Consider the following 18,680-nt stretch of genomic DNA (forward strand, 5'->3'; position numbering starts at 1 on the left):
TCGAAAAATCAGAATTATTAGCCTTCAAAAATAAAAATTGAATCCTGCTGCTCTAGGCTGTTTCCATACCAAAGGCAGTAGTCAGGCAGTGGCTTTGCTTGCATTCATATCCAAAACCAGTAGAGAATATCCAGAAAAAAAGATGCACAGTAAATTCCCTGAAAAGTGGCTGCAGTTCTAGCTTGTCTCTGTAACACTGGCACCACTATTATCTCTTAATATGGTGCAGGAAGTCCAAAGCCACATGTCTGGTCAGGCTCTGATGGGCATCAGCATCTGAGGGAAGTCAGGGCATTGTGGGCATCAGAGAAAACCCCAGACTCCAGCTAAGAGAGAGGATTTGCTAATTCCAGCCTCTTCCCACTCATCAAAGATGGGCAGATTTCCCACAAGTGCTGTAATCTAAATATGAGGTTTGGCTCCAGCAGCAGAAAAAGTGAACCTAAGAGCCAAGTTTTCAAACATAACCTGGAATATGGAACATCCTGGAGATCTGCATCCCCAGCCTTGGGTGGTGCTCAAACAGCTGCTCTTGCAGGCCTAGGAAGGAATGTTTGTGAACTGTCCTGTTCCATCCAGAGGTATGGAGAGGCAGGTTTTGCACAGAGTGAAATCATTCCTGAAAATTTAAACAGCTTTTGGATCAGGACCCTAAATTCTAGGGAACATAAATGCTTGTGTCAGACTAGTTAGGAGAGCAAAAATCAGAATTACACGAATGGGCGAGAAGAGCTTCCTAAAACCCGGTCTGTGAGACCTGACAATGCTCATGTGGTGTGCAGGGACAGTAACTTTTCCAACACAGCTTTAGAGAACACCACCTAATTCTGCAGTGCACTGTGCACAGGATCTAAGGCCCCTTTATGGAACTGACCCAAAGCTGAACTGTATCTTCCTATGCAGACCATGAAATCCAAATGCTTTACTCAGGTTTTATGCCAGGCGCTCTGCTCTATACATAAACATCAGACCACACTGGCAAAGTCTTTCAGGCAGCCTCAATATATAGATGGATTTGGGCTCTCATCCTCAGTTCTGACCTGCTCTCTCTTTCCTCTCTGGTGAGCCAGGTTCCCATAGCTCTGTGCACCTGAGTACTTGAGCAGCAGTGTCCCAGTCGCTCGGCAGCTCACGGATGGGCAGACAGGCTTCCAGACAGGTCACTTACTCCAGCTACCTTTAAACACTCTTTTCCTCCTTCCTCCTCCCTCTTTTTTTCAGAGCAGAGTTGTTTTTCTGCCTCTTGGGCTGAAGGGCAGGCAGGCAGTCATGCATGCACACATCCAGCAGCTAACTGTGCGTGATTCCCTCTGGCAGCCCTGTCAGGACCATGGAGTTTGTATCTATGAGATGTCACTCTGGGAAAGGTTCTTACACCTGTTCCAAACCCCTTCAGAATTCACAGCCAAGAAATACTCATTACAACCCCAAAGTCTTTTCGTTTCAATTCTCATTCCTGGCTGATTTTTTTCTTTTTTTGAGAGGAGCCCAAGATAAAAGTTGGCTGTGGTCTGCCACAACAACACATGCACATTTCCTGAAGATTCCTGGGGAAAAAAAATATAAAATTTTGAAGTCCTGCAGCAAAGTGCATCACCTCTCCCTGGCCTCAGAAATCACAGAGTTTACCATGATACTCTCTCTGGCTGCACCAGAGCAGCAGTCTACAAACTCCTCCTTTTCCTGTGGGAAATTCCCTGACCTGCAAAGGAGATTACTCCTTGGAGTTCCAACTGGAGCAGATCAGTTTCCTTCTCACCAGCACACTTCTGAACAGAGAAGCATGAGTAATTTCTCATCTCTCTTTTCCTTTTTAAGTATGCTTACAGTTGAGCAAAATGCTTTGAGGACTGAACACAAGCCTCTGTGTTTTCAAGTCTGGCAACAAACAGCAGGCACTAATACTTCCTCAGGCCTTCCAGGGAGAAGCCCTGAATTACATTTGTGAGCCTTCAGCAGGAACAGCCTCAACATGAAGCTGGTGGAAATGCTCTCAAATACATTCTGCATTATGGCTTACGTGATCTACAGAGCAGGCAGTGAGCCATAATTATATATTCCACAAAACACATGAGCACTTGCTCATCGCTGTGTATGGAAGGAGTAGTTCCTACTCAGCTGCCGCCTTTGAAAACAGGAACTGTCTAATCCTTACTTAAACCCTGACTCCCTTTTCTCTCCTCACTCTGCTTTTCAGAAAATATCTCTTATTTCCCTGACTTCTGTATGAACTTTTTCCAGGGGAGTCAATCTGGACTGGAAATTCCTTCAGTACTGCGTGCTGTGCCAAGTCTCATACAGTAAAAGCAGGGGATAATTAAAAGGAGCAGATAATTTTGACTGAAAGGCAATGAAACATGAGCTCTGAAAGAGGCAGGGAAGGATTCATTTGCAAGAAGTTCTGCTGTGATAGAACACTCAAAATAAGCAGGTAGCTTGCAGCAGGATAACATGCTGTTGAGCACAGTGGTTACTGTGCTGGACATGCTGATAGCTGCAGAGTGTGCATAACAGAGCAGATTCAAGACCAGTCTCTCCCTTCTCCACTTGCCATTCAAAAGTAACCCAGGTCTGGCTCCCCACAACTTCTATCACCATCCACAAATGAACATGACTACTGAAAACAGTCTGTACCTGTACATGGGCTTGAATTCTCCAACAAAAACATGGAAGAAATCTATTTTTCTGCAGTTTTACAATTAGAACTCTTGCTGCTGGGGCTGTTCTGACTTCCTAGTTTGATTACTAGAGCCTCTCCTCTCCAGCTCTCCCACACCCACGCTGGCCTCTCGTACCCACATCCACAGGGAGAGCTGCTGCCCACAGCTTCCTCAGGCTCCCACCTTCTCCTTCCTTCTCTTGCCTCAGCTTTTCCTCCTGTTCTTCATGGTATTCAAACTTGTTTCCCTCAAACTGTCCCCTGTCACATGCCACACCCTGCTCAGCTAACAACATGCACCTTCCTTGAAGTCACTCAGGTCTCCTCCTGCCTTGCACAAAAGCAACCCAGATACACATTTTAACTTTGGTCCACAAGTTTCTTTGTTTCTTTCAGCTTACTAAAATCACACCACAATGCTTATAAAACAGGCAGCTAGATTTGGGGTAATTGTCTAGCTATGCTGTATCTGTTACCTTCAATTTCAAGATTTCAAAATGATGTAAAAATAAAAATTTAAATACCCACATTCTTCACCAGCCTTATAAGCTTTCCATCGTTAGGGTATAGGAAATTCTCTGCAACCTAAGGATCTAAAAAACCTCCAAACCAAGCCATCAACCCCCTCCCACCCCCAAATGAGAAAACCTCCTGCCAAATTGTTGCCAGCAGCAAAGTGAGAGGCAACATTAACTTTTTTTTTTTTTTTACACCATGCTCGTGCTCATTCCTCAAACCTATCTTGCTCTAGCACTGTTAAGAGGTCTGGAGATGCAAACCAAGTTGTTGTAGTGGGTCAGTCTTTTTGAACTGCACGCAGGACAGGGAGATGGAGCCTTTGCTGACTTGGAAGGAAGATTTATCTGTAGAGAGCAGCTGCTACATGAATTTGATTTCCAGTTCCCTCAGATCCCACCTTTTAAAAAAGGGTCAATTTATAAAATGAAAATCCCCCTCCAATCCTACCAGAGCAAGCAGAGGTCACCCCCACAGACAGAACCCTTGGATCTATCCAAGCATTGCATCTGCTAATATCAGATGTGACTTACAATACTTCAGCACAGCTCTCCCAACAACGTCCAAGGAAAGTCCAGGCCATCCTCCCCCAGATTCTCCTGTGACCTGACAGCACAGTCAGAGAGCCAGACCTGTCCCCTGTGCATGTGCTCTTAGCATGGAGGAGTTTTTCCCAGTGGAAGCTCCAAATATATTGTCGAGGCAGCTCTGTGGCTGGAGAAGGGACATCCTACCTCACCCCAGCAGAGCAGCAGTGCACAACAGCAGGCAGGAGTCCTCCAGGAAGGTGAGGGCACTGGGGGTCTCCACTAAATATCCAAATTCCCTCTGTGATAAGCCCCATCCTCCTCACCTGGAAGGATGGGTCAGAAGAATGTGTGATCCTAAACCTCTACAGCTCCTGCACTGCAGCACTTGTTTGGCACCTCCACTCTGAGAGCAGCAATCAGTGGTGCTCAAAATTATCTCCTGTGTCAGTAACTGGGATTCAGTCAGGTTCTAATATCCTTGATCTAGAGTCCCAATCAGACCTCGTAATTTTCTGGGTCTAATTGCCTATGAAACTCTGTAGTAGTTGAAACTCCTGAAGCTGTAGTTTCAAATCTTTGCTTGTGTGAAATAAAGTATAACCTTGGAAATTTTTTACTCAAAGAAAAGAAACTTAGTATTTTGTACTCCTATAAAAACTTTACCTCATAACATGAGAAAGTTTTGAGGGAAGAGACAGAACAGTCCATCTGGAGATAATAATAAACCTGACAAGAGACAGAAATTGTAGGATTAAAGACAGAACTTCACTATATTAGGAAAAATGACTAATTAACTTGTGATTCATGCACCCTAATGGAGCTTGAGAGCCCCATCAGTGTCATCAAATCATTGTCCCCTCAAAATTATGGCTCATTGCCTGCTCTGTAGATAAGGAAAGCATGATAGGGTAACTGGGCATTTAAATGGGATGACAGTAACGTTAAGGAGGAATTCTGTATTTTTACATGCCCAAATAGGTCAGTTTCAAAAATACTTTAAGGAAAATCTTTTGAAATTAGTAACATTCACTTTTGGGGGGAACTAAATGTAAATCTGATAAGAGGCAGGTTTTATTTATTCTTAATGAGAGAAGATTGCAGGTCCTTACAATGCTGACAGTGAGAAGCTCCTGTCTTACCTCACCACTAAAATCACGGATGATGCCAGAGCCCAGGGGCAAGGCAAAACCAATTCTCCTTTCTCCTGATCTGTGTTACAGGGCCCCGAGGCAGGGGCTCACTGTGTTCTGTGTTTTTGTGACACAAAGAGGGCACATTCGATGAACTAGGGTACGAATGCTACAATGCTTCAAAATAACATGATGAATGAAAACCTGCAGCATTTATTATGTATCAAAGCCCCAGACAAGGAAGGTCTTTTTGTTGTTTTTTGTTTAAGAGTGAAGCTCTGTAGTGAGGGGAAACAACAGAGTTCTAAAACAAATGAAAAAGCACACTCACCTCCTAGGTCAGTGTTTTAAGCACATTTCCATGCAGTTCTTTTCTACTACACACCACCACTTAACAACATGAAGGACCTTAAATATGATAGGAAGAATAATTTGGCTCATGCTCAACATTTAAATGGAAGCTGGCTGACCTGGCTGATGAGTCAGACATGCCTGTGGTTATCAAGGTGCAGAGAGATTGAGATAGAGTAAGGGAGAGGAGAGATGGGCAGTTAATCAAAGTGACCTTTCCATTTATTTTATCCTGGAGCATCATCTCTGCTAGCAGCAGCCTGAGCATCAGCCTGCTTTGGCAAGTTTCCAGTCAAGTGTAGCCAGACAGATCTCTGTGACCTGTGTATAAGGAGCATTGCAGAGCATCTAGAACATAGCAACTATGGACACCTCTTGGCTTCTGCTCTTCTCCACTCTCCCGCACCAAAACTTGCATCGTGTTACTTTCATGGAATCCAGGATTAATGTGTGAGAAATGGTTCTTTATAAGAATGACTGGATAAGGTGCCGCCTTTCTGTCACCCCTCTCCTTGTGTACAGTGAGGCAAACATAATGGAGACCTAAGGAGGAGCCCACTCTTACCCCAGCCTTGCTCACCAGAAGGTGGTAGATATTTTTTGGATGTGGTTTAGAGTGTGGAAGAATCTATGACCTTCCTCTTTAAGGGCATGAAGGAAAGAAAGGTCAATAATCTCTCTACAGTTACCAAAGTTCCCACCCTAACAGCCCCAGCACAGCACACTGGGTTTCAGTGATGGTCTTTTTGCTGCCAGCACAAAAGACCATGAGAGCTTTGGGTTCCATCCTACCCTTAAAAAGTGTGACACAGTTTGGTGACTACCAGCTTGTCCATCTTTATCCCCTTATGCTCATCCTTTCCAAAACTCACCTTCCAGTTTTCCAGACATTTCAGCATCATTTCAGTCACAGAAACCTGGGGCCTTAATTACTGAAAGTAGTATGCAAGTAAATGTATGGAAGGCCAGAAAGCATCAGACACCTTACAGGCACAGTTATTGCCATAGGGCATCTGTGCTAGTAAAAAAGAAATAGAACATCAGTAGGAGAAGAAGGCTTGAGGGGAAAACACCACAGACAACTCAAAAACAGATTTTGGAGGATGAGAAACACACCTAAGAGCTTTTAATGCACAAAAGGCAGCTCTGGACTAAGAAATGAATGGTAGAGGCAAGGGCTACTGTAAGGAACACACTACTTTCCACCTACCACCTTCCCATCCAAGAAGACAACTGCTTCACATGCTTACATTGTCAGTTCCTGTGGGTTTTGGCCAACCCAGACCTGCAGGCCACCTTTACAAAGAATGAGGAAGGACGACAAAACAAATGGTTTTCACAAAGAAGCCACAGGAGACTGGGAGAAAAATAACCCACAACCAAAAATGTAAGACAGCTAATGAAATTCCCAAACACAGAGAAAACAAACAAAAAAAAAATGCTGATGTGGTTTGTAATTCTAGTCTTGCCACAGATGTTACAGGCACTGTGAATTTTAAGTTCCTCTACTTAATAGAGTTCTTTTCTCTTGTCAAGATGAGTAAAATATATACAAAAGCAAGAACAGGCTAAGAGCAGAAAGGCCCTAACAAGAGATTGCTAACAAATGGCAGATCACTTGATGAGGAGACAGTAAAAACTGTTGGGTTGGCATACAAGCAGAAATCTTTATTTATTGCTGTAATTCTTCCTCCCAACACTGTCCCGGTGGGTTTGATTTGGTTTGATTTTCTTGTGAAAGTCCTTAAATGTACACATGAAAATCCAGACAACATGTGCACATCTCCAGAGCTTGGCTGGCAGGCCAGCAGCCATTCCTGCTGGAGGACATTGCTGGACCACAAACAACCCACACTGCAAAGCTCAGCTTGGTGTGAGTTTTTGTCCACTGAGGCATGGCCCTGTCTCAGTGTGCTGCCTCGGCAGAGCTGATCCTGGGCTCGTTCCTCACGGGAGGAGGCAGCCATGCTCACGCCTTTCACGTGGCACAGCACATAGCTCTCACCAGGACAGAGGCAGACAGGCACACAGAGAGTAAAAATGACCTGCAGATTACTGAGATGCTGCAAAGAGAAACCAAAAGCCTGCATATATGCTCAGATTAAACACTATTTCCAAAAGGTTGTGGATGTCTTTGTCTAAGGGCAACATGGAACAACGAGAGACGAGGCTGTGCCCGTGAGGGCCAGGCCTTCACCAGCACTCTGGCCCCTGATTTTACACTTTGCTTTGACAAGCTTTCCCAGTGGAGAGAAAACAACAGTACTCAGAATAAACACATGAAAAGCTATGTGGAACAGTGGTAATGAAGGGTCCCTTGATAACATCAGCTAGGCTGCTCCTATCAAAAGATTTCTCCTCCAATAGAACCTCTGTCTCCATTTTCGCCTCCAAAACAGCTGAATTTTGGTCATTTTAGCTGCTTCAGAAAGCCAGACCACCCTCAAAACAGAACACCACATACCCTTAATTCTTTGCATGACTTGGCATTTGATCTTGAGCAAAAACCTAACAAGCAGAAGATCCCTGAGCCCATAAGGTTGCACACTTTTCCCAGGGGCACAGTTTTCCAAGATCCAGGTTCTCCAGCCAGGGAGGAAAGCCTCCATTAATTAACTCCAGTAGCATTAGCATTTCCAATAACACAAAAGGTATGATCATTCACTAACATAGTAAAATTTAAAAGCCTACATGGAGTTGTGGCTAATTGGGTTCAGTTTATAAATTCTCACTTAGTATCTAAATATTTGATATCAAGGAAAGGAAAGAAAAGAACATATGATCAGTAGAAACCAGTACTGATGGGGGCTGCTGTAGTATGCAAAATGTCTGAGCATTCACTAATTTGGCTGTGAGCTCTTGTTCAGAAAACAATGTCTGGCACTAATAATCAAATCCCACAGAAAGGGCTCTACAGGAAAGTTATTTACCATCTCACAAAGACTCTATGATTTATGTGTGTTGTCACTGCCTATGCCAGAAAACTGATGACTGACTACCACATATTCATTTGGGGATCAGGTATCCAGCCTGAATTAACTAGATTAGGCCACATGGAATTTCTTTACCATTTACAGCCCAACTGAGTATAACATTTGGTTTAAGTCAATAAGGAACTTTTAAATGGAATCCAGTAATAACCAGAATATGCTAAAGCCACTTGAATTAAATGCTTATTATTTATTGTAATGTCTATTACTCATTCATTGCACAAACATCTGGATTCCATGACCATAATCTAGAAGAATATATTTATATATTTATTTTGTTCTTCCCCACTAATAACCTCTAGTTTATTAAACATTTGCAAAGCACTGCTTTCCCTCATCCATTCCCACATCCTAGAGGACAGGCATTCGACTTTTCCCTTGTGTTGTTGGCTGGATGTTGATTAAAAAGTATCTCAGTTCTGCAGCTCCTCGTGCAAAGGTCACAAGAATCCTGACTGAGAGACTGCATGTCCCCCGTCTCTGGGGACAAACCTTCTGTGAAGGGGACAAACCTACTGTGAATATCAGTGGGCCAGAGTAAGGCAGGGACACGAAAGCACTCAAGAGTAAAAAAGCTTATGAGAAGAGCATCACCAGAGAGAGCGAGATGAGTAAATTAATGTGGGACAAAGAATTTCTAAGCCCTAACAAACAGTACCACCTACACAGACAGTGTGGTCTGACTAATAAATAGAGACTTACTCATTTTAGGCTTATAGATATTTGCAAAGTATGAACATGCATGGTTTCTTTTCCAAGCCACTTACTTCCCAGATCAATTAAAGTAGACAGGGCCTTGCTAGAAAAGCTTTCCCCACCTGAACCTCTGCATTAAGAGATACATAGCAATGATCTATTAAATACTGTTCAATTAATGAATATTTCATTGACTACACCCCCTTTATTTGAAGTTTATGAAATAACTGCCAGAGTAAAATTCAAGCTGCTTTAGTGTTAAGCCCACAATATATTCTTTTGAGTTTATGTATGAATGTGCCTTGGTTTCCCCCTGCAGCAAAGAGGGGAGCTGATGTGCCCAAATCAGCCATGGACATTTCCAACTGCAGAAAGCCCATAATTTTATTTTATCTGTGTATTTATTCACATCCCTATTCTAAGTGCCACTGAAGTACTGCATCATAAAGTGTTCCAAACTGCAAGGCCTGGGACTCTCCTAAGATCTGTCCACTTTTACAAAATCCATAGAAACATGCAGTCACCACTAGATACACATTTAACTACGCAAGGACCTACATCCCTCTTTCTGCTATGTGACAACAAAGAAGTTCAGCATCATGTGGACCCACACATGGATCCTCAGCAAGGCAAAAAGGGAACCTGTACGACCCAAAGATCAACGCAGGAAAGCTTTGGCACTACAGTGTTAAAGTAGATTTGCTTTGCTTTTCTTTGTCCTCTAGACAGTGGAAAGAAAGAGGTTATTAAAGAGTTAAAGTAGCTCTGTGTGAGTTTATGAGCCAGAGAAATAAAACACAACCTCTGACAAGATGTCAGCACCACCTCCTCTGGTATAGTAGAATCAGGATCAGTTTTCTATTCAGGAAGAGCAGGCTGTCACCTGGGGCAGCAGAACAGCCAGGGGCTGTTTATTGTTAGGGTAACAGCAGGATGCAAAGGAGGGCACTTTCCAACTAACCTGAGGCAGCACATCCCCCAGAGGCATGTCTTGGCCTTTCCACCTTCCACAGCTTCCCAGAGGCAGTGCTGGATAGTGTAAAATCACCAGACAGAATTGAAACAGCAACATTTTGGACTCAAGAATAAAGAAATTGAGTAATCAGTGTAATCAAGAAAAAATCCTGAGACTCTGGAGGTTATTCCCTCAGTAATTTCACTGCTTCTTTTAACCCTCCTTCAAGCATCCATTCTGCTCCTTTCCCTTTCTGCAACAGCAGAAGCCTTCCTTCCACCTGCTATCCTCCCTCTTTTCCTGGAGGCTCCTAGCATGGAGAGGAAGAACCCATTTTAAAGGCAGTGTAGGAAGACCACGTGCAAATGAAAGCGTTTTACCTGCCCAGACTTCTTGTGCCAGAGTATCCTCCTGGCTTCTGGAGAGGTCAAGGAGGAGACAAAGAGCGCTTAAAACAGGAACAGCAGGGCTCCCACAGAGCAGGACAAGCTGTGCCTGCACCTTGGCTGCCACGCTGGCCAGAGGGAGCCACACTGGGAAGTTCCTCCTGCAGCTCAGCAGGACATGAGGCCTCCTGAGCAGTGGTACCAGCACAGCTGAAGGGACTGACCCGAGGACTCCATCAGTCCCCTCCCCTCACAGGTGAGCCCCATTGGGATCACAGGTGTTCCCCTCACACAGTCACTTACCCGAGTCCTCCAGCAGCACCTGCACAGCCCCTCCCTCCCTCCCTCCAAGTGTGATGCTTCAGTAAAATCACAGCCATGTTATTTGTTACACTTAGATAAATATCTTGCTGTTCTCAGGATGCTGTGAAACACTTGTACCATCATCCTCTTACCCCCAGCTTACTTTCACTGTGCAAAACAGGCACGAGGCTTCGTTCAGTAACTGCAGAACATTTTTGCACAACAAAGTACTGAGCACGAAACAAACAAAAAAATTTCTGTTAATTATTCTGTAATGTTTGGTGTAACAACCTCTATTGCCTGCAAATGTGTTCGTTGCAGTGACTCTGAAAAAGACAACTAAGAACACTGTACAGCAGCAAAGGTAATTCTTAGATGATAGGTTCCATGAGGTTTAAGGACTTTCTGCAGTGTTGGCTCAAATGTAACAATAGGAACGAACAGACTGCAGTTTCTGCTTGAATATTTCTTGTCCAGGAGTCTGTTTTTGTAGCAGAAAACAAAGATTCTTAATCAACTGCACTGGCAGCTTTATCTCTCTGTAATAAACAGGCAAGACATATTACACTGAAACAGCATCCAAAGGCCAATGCAAGGACAACACGCACAACAGATGCTCAATTTTAGGGTTTATTTCATCTGCTAACATTCATCCTTGATCTAGACAAAACAATTAGATGATTTTTTAAAATTTTATTTTTCTTGTGGAAGAAAAAAAACCTTTTAACACTTTTTGTAAGATGCTATAAATAAATATATAAAGCTTTAAGTGTTACTCGGCTCAAGTTAAACAGTTGCCTTTTATTTTTTGTTGTTTTTAAGTTCCTGAAGTGGGGGGGAAAGTGCAAACCATACACATTCAGCCCAATGGAATGAGTCCAGCCACAATCACTTTCAGAGAAGCTGAATCTGTTTGATCTACAATATGGAGAATGGAAGGCAGGTGGGGGGACAGTTGTATTTTTTTTACCCTCAGTCACACAACTCCTAGAGGAACTGAGTTCCTTGGTAAGTAAAGCACGCAAGTAAGGGGAGAGGAAGAACAAGAGAACCCTGCCTGCATTGCCCTTTCTCTGCCCTGCACAGAGTGTGTGGCAGAGAGGAAAGAAGAGACAATATAAGCAAAGTCTCAGATGAATAGAAATGACAATGAAAAACAAAATCAGATAGCAGGAGGGCTGGTGAGAAATCCTGCGCCTGTTGCGTGTTTTGACTGGCAGACTACACATAAACACATAGGAACTTCACACTGAGAGAGGATGGGGATTTTTGTCTTCTCCTTAAGGAAAAAAAGATTAAAAGGGGCAATAAAAATAAGTTAAATCATATTCCAATATGTACAAAACAAATCATGCTCAGTAAACCTTTTGAATATAAAATTATTCATTATAGTACAACTCTCTCAATCCAGTCTCCAGAATTGACACCTGGGGGAATTGACCAGGGAAGGGGAACTGTGGAGCTCTGAGGAGACAGACTCATTTGCAAATCTTGTTTTTTTCAGCTTGCATGGCTAAGAATTACAGAGAAAACTCCCTGCAGCTGGGACAACACAGGCTTTAACTCCCATGTGTTTATCAGGTCTGCATTCACCTTGGCAGAATTCCTGTGGATGGGGTAAAACAAACGGCCACGGGTAGCTGGGATTGTGTGCCCTGGTTCACCTGAGCTGCTGCTTGCTGACCTGTGCCATAAAGGCTTGGCTACACTCCTGATCAGGCAGAGAATCCTACATTCACTTCTGCCTCTGGAACATGATCTGCTAATATTAATGAAAGTGAAAACAAGAATAAAAAGAGAACGCAGCCAGCCTTGTGATTTGGATCCAGCAGATAGTATCAAGTTGCATGCCAAGCTATAGCTCTGGGAATACAGTATTAAGCATAGTTTGGTTGATGAATTCCTGTAGTACTATCCCTTTTTTGTGATGACTGGAAAAGCCTATGGGGTAGGAGGGGGTCTGGGTAACTCTAAACACCAGCAAGACACTAGAGATGCTTTTAACCCCAAGATATGAACCTTGGTCAGGCCCTGTGCTGTAACATTATCATCACCTTCTGTAGCTGTCCACTGGTCCCTGTGACGTGACTTGACTGGCTCAGAGCAAAAACTTCCCAATAGTCTGCACTGTCACTGGGGAGTCCTCCTGCCTTGTTCTCCCAGCAACTGCACTGCTCCTTTTTGCTCTAACAGGACAGCCCAGGGAGAGAGAATTCAAAACCTTATTGGGATCTTTCTTATGCTGCTTTCATTGTCATCCCAGTTTTGTAAGCAAGTAATGGACTATGGGGTGCAAAACCACCAACTGAAATGCTCCTCATTTATTCCAAAATGTTGGGTATAAAGGGAGAAATTCAGACAAGCCAGAAATTCACCCTGATCCTTTGCTGACTTTTTCTTTGTTTGTGCTTGACTTTGAACCCTCTGACAGCCTGGGCTGTCAACTGTACCAGTCAATCCTGCATTTTGTGACCTGGATTGGGTACAAGGTGGCACCTGACTGTCTGGAAAACTTTGGATGAAGCAAACTCCTTCAACAGAGCTAACTGGGTTGAGACAAATCAGCGAGAAAATGTTTTCTTCAGCAACAACACCCACCAAGCAGTGAAGTTTAGCTTTAACTAAAAGCACATTGACTTCTTAGCACTACAACATGTCTTGGCCTTTCTACCCTCCCAGAGCAGGAATGAAGTCTGCTGGGAAATCCCCACTGAGCCCAATCCTTGTCTGTGATGTGCCAGGGTCAGCACAGTGCCAGATGGCAGAGCCTGAAGGACCACTGCCTTTTCCTGCCCAAATTGCTCACTCACACTGGTACTGCTGCCCTATACAGCCTTAAACACCTTACACAGCCCCAGCCTTTGTAAAGGCTTTCCAGGGGGTACCCCTGGAACCATGGCAGAAACACTGTGGGGTGGGTAAGCATCTGACCAGGTAAATTCTGATTTCAAGGGGAACTGCCTCACCAAGTCCCTGACAGGTCCAATCTCGCACCTGCCCGCACTGCTCCCAGCACTCTCTTAACCTGAGCTGGATCATGACACATAGACAGACCCCCTGAAGAAACACTTCATGTACTGAAGAAGGTCGTGGTGTATCTGGATGCCACAGGAAAAACATTTTGGAAGAAAGGGGAAAATATTGAACAGGAATCTACTGTCTGGCCACTACTTCTGCCAGAGTGCCTTAAAGCCATTGTTCTCCATTCATTTTAAAACTACACACACACTTTTCATGTTATTGTAGCATCAAAATATCAGTCCTAAAAAGAAAAGAAATAGTACCACTTCAAGCTGTGGTACATATAAATCACAAAAAGCTACATTCACATTATGTTAAAAAAGTTCCCTTGCACCCACTAAAGGAAGAAGATAGTGCCAGGTGTGTCCTGCAACCCATGTTCTGGTACACAGCACTTAAAATAAATTAACACATGGCTTACAGCCATAAGCAGACCAGCACAGCAGCCAGGGTGAGGGATGGCTTTTGGGTGATTCTGTTCATTTCCATTACTCAGAATCTGTTTCAAAGTGCCCTATACTTTTCATACCCTGGAATACCCTTTTAGAGTCCGTAAATTTGTTACTCCCAGTGTAGAGGTGGGAAAACGGAGGCATTTGCTGGGTGCAGGATTTAAATCTAGAAACTTCTGCCTCAGTACTAAGTGAGGTCAGCCCTCCTTTTGTGGTTGAAATGAAACTGTTAACAGTTTTCAATATAATTTCAGTTCTTCTGCTTGTTACTGCAATATACTACAAAGAAAATGTTGGAACAAGGTCTTCTACTGACATGCTTCTAAGGTCAGAGGCTGCTTCTGATTTAGACAACCCTGCAGACAGATTCATTAACACCCAGCTGGTTACTCAGAGCCTGTAACACAGGAACAGCTCAGGCAGACACAGCATAATCACAATACTGGTGTGAATCACACGCAGTCCCAGCAGTGCCACACAAACAGGGATTAGCTGCAGGCACCGCTTGTGTGCTATGGATCCATAACACAGGACGCGCCCTGAAAAGTTTTTGGGGAAAGGTGGAAACTGTGCACATAGAACAGTTGCTTTTTATATGTCTTGTGTTGGTTTTGTGGATAAACAGCCTGTAAAGTCGAATTTTTAAGATACAAATGTTTTCTTTAGTTACAGCAACACATAAAGGTGCTGGCAACTACCAGACATAGCTTCTCCCAGTCTTGGAATTCAGAGATGAGCAAATGGACTTGTAATACCTTCTGCCCTCAAGCCAACCACCAAATACTGCTTCATTTTGCTTCCCAATTTTCATCTAGGCGGAAATGCTTATGGCCAGGCTACACATTTCTGGAAACAGGAGCCATTCGGTGCCTGCAGACAGGTGAGTGTGTGCTTGTGCACTTTGCAGCAGCAGGATGCAGACCTGACCAAAATCCATCTGAAAGCAACAGGAAAGACATCCTCTGACTTTGGTGGACTTTGGCTCAGGGCTGTAACAGAATTGTATTTGAGCCCTAAGTGCTCTTTGTATTTTCTGTTCTCAAGTTTTTAGTTGTCTTTACTCTTGAGGAGAAGAACGTCTCCAAAAGCAAGGTGTATCCCCCAGGGCATGCACAGGAGAACAGAGAAGCCCCTCCTTTGCAAAACTCAGTCTGAACTTGAAACTGCTGGAAACAGTGCACAGAGGCAGAGAAAGAATTAAAATACAAGCCAAGCAGCACAACAGTGGATTTGTATGATGGGAAAGGGATGCTTGTAAAAATGACATGCTAAAGTTGAGTGCATCAGCTCTCTGCCTCTCCTCCAGTGATTTCAATGCCATATTTGATTTGCAGTTAACATGGCCTTTGAAAATCAAATCATATTCCATTTGGTTCAGAGTTTACCCTAAACAATAGCTGGTTCAGGTCCTACAGCCTGAGCAGTAACGGAGTGAGACATGAACCAGGCAAAAACTACTTCATTTCCATGCTTCCAGCCAAACAAAGAAGTGCTTGCAACAGCAAAAAAATAAGCCATATTTTAATTTGGCGAGTGGGAAGAGGAATTAGAGAAGCCATTGTTGTTCTATGACTGAAAAGTCAGTAAGCAGAACCTGGTTAGACTGTCCCCATACTGGAGGATTAAACTTACATGAGGCCCTAAAAAACAGCATTGAAAGAGAAAGAGTTCTGCTTTGAGAGTGGTCTGAGACTAAAAAAACACTATCCATGATTCCCCTTTCCAGTTTTATGAACACAGCTTGTTCATTTAAAGTAAGGGCTGCAGAACAGGCACCCTGCCAAAAGAGAATGTGCACTGTCTCATAATTAATTCAGACCCATAGTCAGAAATTTTCACAGCTCTGGAAGACAGCCCCATCCTGTTCCCACTTAAATCAGTTCTAGTGACTTCACTGGAAGCCAGCTGATGCCCATTACCTCTTGATAAAAGCAAGTAAAAATAACTGAAATAATACAGCTAGACTACATCTGTAAGCTTATTCTGGGTCAGTATTTCACATAGCAACAAACAAAACACAACCACCCCTTTGTCATGTTCCCATTAATGACTGATCATTTGCAGGGTCTGAATTTTGTGTGGATTTATGAAGGAGTATTTAAACTTTTCTTTCTTTTTTTTTAGTATGTAGGAGAGGGTTTTCATGTGCTGTTAACACACAGTACTGATGGTGGCTTGAGTGGTAGTGGTGTAAGCCGACAGGATAACATGGGAATGCAGGTTTGAGTCTATGGTTGGCTTTTGACTTGTTGTGGGACCCGTCTGGGAAACAAATCTGGGAGTTTTGTGCATGAATTCCCTATTACTTTTGTGATGAAGCTGCGTATGTATATGTGATACCAGTGCAATGCATCAGAACCACTGTGCTAAGTACATATCCCAGGCTGTAGTCAATTTGCTTTAATGTTTCTCATCCTCTGACTGGTTTTCTTCTTTTTTTTTTTTTTTATGGTGCTCTACTTTCTGGCAGTGGCTGCCAGCTGAAACGCTGTGAGTGCCTGTGTGCTGAGATCCCAGCCTGACAGGATGGCCAATCCTCAGCTTAGTCACCATTATCAGTTACTGACAAACAATGCAATTCCCATCCCACCACCCCCATAAAAGAAAACCTCTATTTCCATCTTTTTAATTATGTATCTTTAGATCATTATGCCCAGGGGAGAAAGAGATTTTAAAAATTCCTACTTCTGCCATTTGTGTTAAAATTGTGAGGATAAGAAACATTCTTTTGTATTTTGTATTCTTTGTATGAGTGGGTAACTGCATTTGTGCATTTTTTACCTCTGCATTAGAATGTTGACCCTTTTTTTATTTTTATGTATTTATTGTTTTTTTAAGAATATCATCGGTCTTGTAAGAAACAGTAAAAAGACCCTATGCTTAAGGAAGCAATCTATCTTCTGTTTTACAGACTTGTTTTTAAATAAAATATTTTTTTTTGTTGTTTTTGCGATTTTACTTCCATCATCTCTTATATGGAAACCCTAGAATATCATTAATATAAAAGTCTGCCTAGGCTACCACTTCTCTATAATATGGCTCATGTAGTCCTCAGTGGGCAAACGTCCTTGCTCTTCGGTCTCTTCCTTGGGAAGTGCTTCATTGGACCGGTGAAGAAGCCTCTCTTCCCGGTTCTTTATCCTCTGCTCCATCCTCTCCAGCTGCCGTCTGTACTGGTAGCGCTGTTGGAAGAGGTCCTTTGCATAGTCATAGAGCTGCATGTCCAAGTCATTGAGCTCCTCGATCCTGCGGATGGTGTCGTTATCCACCTCCACCCCTCCTGCCCGCGTGCTGTTGTACTGCATGAAGGGCCGGATGAATTTCAGGTTAAAAGTTCTCTCAAACAGGTACTGAGTCTTTCTCTGGAACTCTGTCAGGCCGAAGAAGGCCATGTCTTTGAGGTTTTTTTTTGCACTCTCCAGCAGGATCTGTGCTCGCTTGTTCTCTGGGATGAAGGACATGTTGTAGCAGCCCACTAAGCTCAAGTCAGCCAACATCCTCACTTGGCGGTTGTTGGCCAAATTATATGGGCAATCCATGAACTCCTGCAGCGTGCAGCCCGACCAGTCTGTGCCCTCATAGCACGATGGCAGCTCTTCAGGAGTTGGTGTCCTGCCATCACACATGTGCAAGGAGGTCTTCCAAGTAGCTCCTCGTTGGACGTGACGCCATTCGCTGAGGTAACGAGATACAGGGTCTCTCAGCAGTGTGATGTAGTAAAATTTTCTACAAGAAGAAGAGAAAATAGAATAAATATTCTGCTAGTAACGGGACAGATGCTTGGCAAGCAGAGATCTAGTGCAGACAGCAAAAAACTGAGAGTAAATCAACATCACATCATCCATTCCACTGTACTCGTGGGCTATTTTTTTCTTGCAATATCTCATGCAAAGCAGTGTGTGCAACATTAGGCCCATGTTTCTCTTTCTCACTGCCCACCATTTTAGCCTTGCCAAGCAGTAGCACCTTCACCAGAATGTCCATTCCCAGCAACAGAGTACAAAGTCAGAACAAATCACCAGGACTGAACCTATCTATTGACTTCAGAGAGCAACTGTGTCTCCTGGCACTGCCTGGCCTGTCACACCAAGCACTGTGTGCCCGCCGTGCCAGCCAGGACCTGCTCTGAAGGACAGCCCAGCAGCCTCTCTGTTTATGAGTTGGGCCTATCACTTCCACTCCATGCAGATGCTGACCAGGACACCCACTGCTTGATTGATCTGGCTGCTGAGCTGAAATGTGGGAGTCTGCAGTAAGTAGCAGGATAACACCACAGGCACATAAACGAAAAACAATGGGAAATCAGGAATGCAATATGCTTTGCAGAAAGAGAAGGCTGAGCTGACAACCAGCAATAGCAGCAATAATTTATTCCCATTTCAGTCAACCTGATACTAAATCAAACAAACTTCAGACACACTTTTGACACGAGACTAAATAGAAGGGAAAAGCAAGACAACCAGGAAGAACACACATAATGACAAGGGGAATTCTTGCTGTTCCAAGTATAATGAAGCCCCCAACAATACAAGCTGTCCCTAGAACTGAAAACATGACAGCTGTCTCTAACAGAGACCCTCCAGCTTCAGCCCATAAAGTTCTGGGATTGACAGAGATGGCAGTTTACAATAGCCCTCTGCACACAGAGGGAAATGGGCCTTTTCTTCCCTAACTGCCAACAGTGTGGGATT

The 18,680-nt window shown here is 43.6% G+C and overlaps 1 protein-coding gene across 1 annotated transcript in view; it reads right to left on the minus strand.

Annotated features, from left to right (window-relative positions):
- Positions 1–11,212: 11,212 nt before the first annotated feature.
- HS6ST1 (heparan sulfate 6-O-sulfotransferase 1) overlaps positions 11,213–18,680 on the minus strand; it is a 184,487-nt gene continuing 177,019 nt past the window's right edge. Inside the window, exon 2 of the mRNA XM_082288431.1 lies at positions 11,213–17,715. Within this exon, the coding sequence (XP_082144557.1) occupies positions 17,007–17,715 (709 nt within the window). The 3' untranslated portion in view covers positions 11,213–17,006. The remainder of the gene's footprint in view (positions 17,716–18,680) is intronic.

The sequence above is a fragment of the Coloeus monedula genome, assembly GCF_965178545.1.
Source record: "Coloeus monedula genome assembly, chromosome: 10".
NCBI lineage: Eukaryota > Metazoa > Chordata > Aves > Passeriformes > Corvidae > Coloeus > Coloeus monedula.